The sequence below is a fragment of the Guillardia theta genome (assembly GCF_000315625.1).
Source record: "Guillardia theta CCMP2712 unplaced genomic scaffold GUITHscaffold_187, whole genome shotgun sequence".
Classification (NCBI taxonomy): domain Eukaryota; class Cryptophyceae; order Pyrenomonadales; family Geminigeraceae; genus Guillardia; species Guillardia theta.
In genome coordinates, this window is record NW_005434489.1 from 415 (window position 1) to 7,012 (window position 6,598).

Here is a 6,598-nt window from a genome sequence, read left to right on the forward strand (position 1 = left end):
CATAAGGGTTGAGTGGGGGAAGCGAAAGGGGGGCAGGAGCGAAGGGAAACGAGTGAGAAGAGGAGAGATGAACAAAATAGAGGAGAGAGTTGAGAGGAGGAGAGAGGAGGAGAGAGGAGGAGAGAGGAAGAGAGAGGAAGAGAGAGGAAGAGAGAGGAGGAGAGAGAAGAGGAAGGGAGACGCGAGGGGGGAGTTATGGAGGAGAAAGTAGAAGTTAACACATTTTCAAGTCTTGTAGCTTTCAATTGCTTCCTCCTCCGATGGGTTCGGAAACATTTCTGGATGACAGAAGCAGCACGTGACCTTCGACTGTACTCCATTCTCTGCACCCGCATGTCAACAACCCTCATCCCGTCCTCTCCTCTCCTCTCCTGCCCCCTTCGTCTTCGCTCTCCTCCTCCTCCTCTTCCCCTTCATCCTCCTCCTCTCCTCACCTTCAGCTGCACACTTTTCCTCCTACGTGCTCCGCTACATCTCCACGCCAGCTGCAGGAGGACGGCCGATGCTTCTCGCTGCTCCTCCAACAAAGCAGAGGCATCCTGACCCTCCTGCTCCCGCGCTCCAGGGTCTGTTTCCTCCTCCTTCCGCCCGCCGTCTCCTCGCTCCTCCCCCTCCTCCTTCACATCCCCGTCAACCTTCTCCTTCCTCCTCCACATCAACATCACCTGCATCTTTGCTGCCTCCCCCGCCCCCGCTGAAGGAACTGCTCCCGCACTCTCCTCGTGCTGCCCGGACAGTTCCTCGCCTCCCCCTCTATCAAGCTCGACTCCTCCTCCTTCTCCTCCTTGTCCCTCAATCTCCTGCTCTTCTCCTCCTCCTACTTCTCTTTCTCCTCTCCCGCCTCCTAGATGCTCCTGCGAGGCTTTCCCTGTCTCACCCCTCTCCTCAAAACTAACATCCTCACTCGACCGACGGGCCTCCTCTGCCTCCTCCTTCCCGCCTCCTCTTCCTCCTCCTCCTACCTCCTCTCCCTCGCTCTTCTCCCTCCTTCCCTCCTCCTGTGTGCCCTCCTGCCTTGCTTCCTCCTCCGCGCTCCTTCGTCCTTGAAACGTCTCTTCCTCCTCCGCCTCCGAAGAAAGCACGTTGACGAGCCTCTCGGACCGTCTGGGCAAGATCGTCAGGGAAATTGAGGAGACGAGAGGGGAAGGGAGAGAGGAGGGAGAGAGCGGGGGTGGGGGGAGAGAAAAGGGAGCAGCAAAGGATGGAAGAGGAGGGGTAGGGGGAGGAGGGGGAGCTAGAACAGGAAAGAAAAAGAGGAAAAGAAATAGACAGAGACAGGAAGGAAAGGAAGACGAGGAGGAGAAAGCGGAGGAAGAGGAGGAAGAGGAGGAGGAGGAGAGGTGGGGGAGGAGGAGGAGTAGAGGTGGGGGAGGAGGAGCAGGAGCAGGAGGAGCAGGAGAGGTGGGGGGAAGGGAGGAGGAAGGGGAGGAGGAGGAGGAGGAGGAGAAGTACTTGGAGCCAGTGACCAATCGGAGCTGCATGGTGCGAGAAGGGGAGAGGAGCGCGTCGGAGGCGGCGCTGCGGTAGCTGAGGTCGGTTGAGAGGCGATAGTCTACTCCATGCTCATCGAGGTAGAAGAGTTGAAACCTCTCCTGCAACGACAAGTCGTACTCCAGCCGCAGCTGCAAGGGAGGGAGAATGAGTGACCAACGCAGAGAGAGAGGAGGAGGGGGAAAGAGGAGAGGAGAGGAGAGGAGAGGAGAGAAGAGAAGAGAAGAGGACAGGACAGGACAGGACAGGAAGAACAGGACAGGAAGAACGGGAATCTGAAGAGGAGGTGAACTGACCTGCTCGCAGACTTGTTCGAAGGAGGCGGAGCGAGATAAAAGTAGCTTCTTCATGCCGAACGAGCCCTCAACCTGACACCGTACCACCTCCTGCTGCTGCTTGACCTGGAGCAGGAGGGACCCGTCCAGCAAAGAGGAGGAAAGACCGGTAGTCTGCTCCTCCAAGCTCGAAATGCGGGACTGCAACTGCCATGAAGCGCTCAAAAGAAACAAAACAGCAGAAGAAAAGCGCAGGGCGGGAGCAGGAGCAGAAGCAGCAGGAGCAGCAGGAGCAGCAGCAAGAGCAGGAGCAGCAGCAGCAGCAGCACACGGCCTCAGCATACCTCAGTCAAGAGCTGTTCGTTGTTCAGTTCCAGCTCGTTGATCGTCACTCTCGGCTTCATCCGCTCCTGGGCAGGGGATGTTCCTCCTCTCTTCTTCCTCTCGCTCTTGCTCCTCCCCTGCTCCTGCGCGCCTGCCTCCTCCTCCAGGTGATACTCCTCATCCACATCAAACAGCAGCTCCTTCAGCGTCCGAGGCGATCGTGATGCTCTCGGAGGAGCGGTCTTGCTCTTCCGTGAAGTACTCCCTCCTTGCCGCAAGTAGCCTCCTCCTCCCTCCCCGTCTAGCCCTTGCCCGTCCCCGTCCCCGTCCCCGTCCCCCCTCCCCTCTCCCTCCTCTCCCTCCTCCTCCCTCTCTCCACGAGTCTGCACGCGGAGGTACTGGGAACGAGCATCGAAGACAGGGATGGAGCTGCTGGTACCTCCCAGCTCCTCCTCCTCCTCTCCTCGCATGCTCCTCAAAGTCTGCGACAGTGAGACCGTCCGAGGATGTTCCGGGCCCCACGTTTGCTCTGCCGTCTCCATGAGATGCTGCAATAGCCTTGCAGCTCGTACTGCTCACCTGCCGCAGCCTTCGCTTGCTCGTACATCGCCGCTGCTTCTCGCTGCCAGACAACGGGTCAAGAAGACGAGGACAAGGACAAGGACAAGGACGAGGACGAGGACGAGGACGAGGACGAGGACGAGGACGAGGACGAGGACGAGGACGAATAGGAGAAAGGAGTTAGGTCGGACTCACCGTCTTCCCAAGGAATTCGTACTCGACTGCCGCATTGTATCGGGCAGCTACGAGGAGGGAGGCGTCTTGCTCTGAGAGTCTCGTCAGCTTCATCGGCAGAGCGAGCAGCGAGCTTCACGTCTCCTCGACTTGAGCGAGGAGGAAGGCTTCTTGCTGTTGACCGCTGCACCGCATGCGGCAGTCAGGAGCACGCGGGGGGACGGAATGCGACAAGGAGGAAGAGGAGGAGGGAAAGGGCCCATGTGAATCGCTCGTCACCTCTCTCTAGCAGCTGAAGGGCACAGTCGATATGCTCCAAGGCAGCACGGTGTTTCGACAGCTGAGGAGAGGAGAGAGGTCAGAGGAAGCAGCCTCTGCGGGTTGTTCCAACACCTGTGACAGTACAGCGGCAATGTTGAGGTGAGTGGCTGCTGGGTTGTCGACCTCGCTGCAAGACATCTCGATCCACAGAGCTCTGTCCAGTGCCTTTAGCGCGGAATGCAGGCTTCCTCTCGCCCTGGACACCATGGTGCTGTCAAGAAGGAATTTTTCATCAAGTGCACAATACCTGTAGAAGCATCCGAGGTTGTTGTAGGTGACAGCAAGCAGCCTGCTCTTGACCTCCTTGTTCCTCAACAAACTTTTCTCTCCTGCCAGTCTCTCTGCTTTCCTCAGAAGCTCCCATGCCACCTCCATGCCCCCTGATCGCACTGCCGCCATGCTGAGTCCATTGTAGCTCATGACAAGGACTTGCAGGGACCTCTGGACATCAGGGTGGTCGATGCCGAGAGTCTCTCTGCGGAGGAGGGACGTCTTCTCGAGGAGGAGGAGAGCTTGCAAGTTCTTGCCCTGCTCTACCAGCTCGGCATACTCCTCGTCCATGGCGTCTAGTCTTGACATCGCCATGTCCTCCCATCAACGGACCGCAGTCCCTGAAACTTGGAAACTTACAGGGAAAGTTAGGACCCTGGAACTTTGGGTGAGGGAGTTTCAAAGTTTGTGAAGTTTGAAACTTTCAGGGGTTTTCTCCACCTGTACCCCCTACTACCTTCACCCATATGTCTTGACAACCAGTACCCCCTCGAATAACCCATCAGGATCTGAATAGACCCCTACCTCAATTTTTGCATTGTAGTACCCCGTATTAGAATGATTAAAGTACCCCTATTGAGAAAATTGATCAATAAAATGAGCGGGGGTGTATACCCCCACCCCAGAGTTCTAGCTTTCAGAGAACCCCCACCCCTCTAGCCACTCCCCTCAGTCTACGCGGCCGCCGTGCGATGCAAGGTACGGGTACAGGACGTGGAAGGGGAAGGGGGAGAGGAGAGGAGGAGGAGGAGAGGAGGAGGAGGAGGAGGAGGACTCGTAGTCAGAAGTGGTGATACGGCAGATATGGACAAAGAAGGCAGCAGAAGAGCAGAAGAAGGTCGGAGGAGGAGGAGGAAGGAGGAAGGAGGGAGACAGGGTATTTCAAAGGATACATTGGAGCGAGGGCGGAACAAGAGAGTATGTTCTGTCACACAAGAGATCTAGATGAGAGGAGAAGAGAAGAGAAATTCTTTCGGATCTCAGTCGAAGCAAGGTGATCTTGATGTATCGTACGGGTCTGAAACAATGTGTGGAGCGAACAGTTGGGAATCACAGCTCTTATCTGATCTATTGAAGTTTGTACCTCCATCCACTGACTCATCTCCTCCATGCAGAATCTTCCTGTCACTTGTGATGATTCACTCTTGCAAGAGCTCCTCCACATCGTGTTTTCTTAGGTCAGGAGTGTTGTTCCTAGCTGGCCTTGCGCTCCTCCCCACCTCCTCCTCTCTCCCGCGATCCTCTCAGGACATGATCTTCCCCCAATGGCGCCCCCACTCGCTCAGAGGAGGAAGCGCCGGCCATCACAAGAAACGAGAAGCGGATCCGCCAGCAGAGGCTACTCCGAACACATCCAACAGGACAGCCAACTTCCTGAGAGCCGCCGCCCCTGTTGCCTCCTGCTACGCAGAGAGGAAGAGGCAGAGCTTGTCATGGCAGCCGTCCCCGGCCTCAGACTTGCACGACAACGTGAACTTGATCGCGCTCTTCCTGCTCGGGGGAGGAGCGATCGCTGCTCTGGCGCTGCAGGACCGCAACATGCATGACCTGCTCACAGTGTCCGGCTTCGTGTACATCCTCCTCGACTCGGTCTGGATCTTCTCCCAGCCCAAGATCGTGAAGAGCCCGGGGATGGTGGGATCGCATCATATCGCCACGCTCCTGGTCCTCCTCGATCCCCTGCTGCAGCCGAAGCATCGGGTCTACACGTCTGCATGCCTACTGGTAGAGATCAACACGCTGCTGCTGCTGCTGAGGAGGAGGGTGTCATACTCTGCGATCGTCGAAGTTCCCTTCATCTTGACCTGGGTGCTCCTGCGGAACATCTGGTACAGTCGTGCTTGCCAATATCCTCATCCCCTCCTCTCTTTCTCCCCCTCGCCTTCCTCCAATCTTCCTCCTCTTTCCCCCTCGTCCCCCCTCTCCAACACACCCAACACTTCCGTCCTCCTTCGTCATCCTCACTCGCTCACTCACTTGCTGCCTATCTACTTATCCTTGTTCTCTCCTGCCTCCTCCTTGACTGCCTCCGTCAGGTACCCGCTCCTCATGTTCTACTTCTTTCTCTGCTTTTCTCCGAGCACATTCATCCCCCTCCTCCCCTCGTCGCTCTCCTGGGTGATCGAGATGAGGACGAAGATCGAGCTCCGTAATCCCGTTCCCATGATGGGCGTCTCGCTCCTGTACTTGCTCCTGCTCCTCCTCCTCCCCTCCGCTCTCCTGACGCTCCCTGCCAGCTCCTGGGCCATGGTATGCATATTTCAGTTCTACTGGACAGCACAGGTCAGGATTGTCCTGCTTGGCTCTCGGCTGACGTGTGCTCAGCTCTTCAGCGCTCACCCGTGGATCTGGGGAAGGAGGAAGCCAACGGCCAACGGCAAGGAGAAGAAGTACTTGTGAGCACTCCTAGAGGGCCGACGACGAGGATGCTGCGATCGTTGACGGACGCAGCGGGGGGAGGCTGGCGGAGGAGGCAGAGGAGGGAAGTGGAGGAAGGCAATGGCGGCGGTGGGCTATGAAGATGTTGGATGCGAGGACGGGAAGGAGGAGGAGGGGAGGAGGTGGTGGGTAAGGAGGAGAAAGTGAGCGGCTAGTTGGTCTAGCATTATTTTTTCTTGTTTTCAGTGGTTAACTGTTTGTCGGCTGACCTTGCACATGTCGCTATGTTACAGCAGCTACAACTCGCACCTGACGTTGATGTTCATGGCTGCGAGCTCTGCAAGAAGATACCTGCTCGAACAAGTCAGAGGCGTGAGGGGGGGGGGTATGAGGAGAAACAATGGGGAGGGGAAGAGGAGGAGAGAACGAGAGGCTGGGCAAGAAGGAGTAGATGAAGGACGGGGGGAGGAAGGAGTACAGCTACAGCTGTATTGGAAGCAAGACGAGGGGGGGGGGGGTGTGGAATGTCACCGGAAGACGAAGGGAACGGCGACACAGGAGACGGAGGCTCCTGTCTTGCATTTGTGGCAGTAGAGCCGCTGCTTTCCTCGTTGCCTTCCTGCTCCTGCAGAGTTGTCAGCTGTGGAGCTGGACGTATGGAGGAAGAAGGAGGGGGGGAGGCGGCGGCGGCGGCGGCGGCAGCAGCAGCAGCAGCAGCAGCAGCAGCAGCAGCAGCAGCAGCAGCAGCAGCAGCAGGATAGTGAGTGAGGTGGGAGGACCTGGAGTGAGAATCTCCTCGGGGG

The 6,598-nt window shown here is 57.5% G+C and overlaps 3 protein-coding genes across 3 annotated transcripts in view; 1 reads left to right on the forward strand and 2 right to left on the reverse strand.

Moving 5' to 3' along the window:
* Window positions 1–3,027: 3,027 nt before the first annotated feature.
* Window positions 3,028–3,725, reverse strand: GUITHDRAFT_81640 (hypothetical protein; the record flags this gene model as incomplete). The annotated part of the gene is made up of 3 exons (XM_005820159.1): window positions 3,028–3,165; window positions 3,219–3,342; window positions 3,394–3,725. The coding sequence occupies 3 exons, from the start codon at window positions 3,723–3,725 to the stop codon at window positions 3,028–3,030; spliced, it is 594 nt and encodes a 197-aa protein (XP_005820216.1).
* A 1,140-nt stretch (window positions 3,726–4,865) lies between these two features.
* GUITHDRAFT_43147 (hypothetical protein) lies at window positions 4,866–5,693 on the forward strand (the record flags this gene model as incomplete). The annotated part of the gene is made up of 3 exons (XM_005820160.1): window positions 4,866–5,245; window positions 5,453–5,599; window positions 5,654–5,693. Coding segments are annotated over 3 exons (567 nt in total), but the record flags the coding sequence as incomplete, so codon positions are not given.
* A 398-nt stretch (window positions 5,694–6,091) lies between these two features.
* The window catches only part of GUITHDRAFT_158927 (hypothetical protein), a gene marked incomplete at both ends in the record, with an annotated part of 3,982 nt that continues 3,475 nt past the window's right edge, over window positions 6,092–6,598 (reverse strand). The window contains 2 exons of the mRNA XM_005820161.1: window positions 6,092–6,146; window positions 6,327–6,410. Of these exons, the coding sequence (XP_005820218.1) occupies window positions 6,092–6,146; window positions 6,327–6,410 (139 nt within the window). The remainder of the gene's footprint in view (window positions 6,147–6,326; window positions 6,411–6,598) is intronic.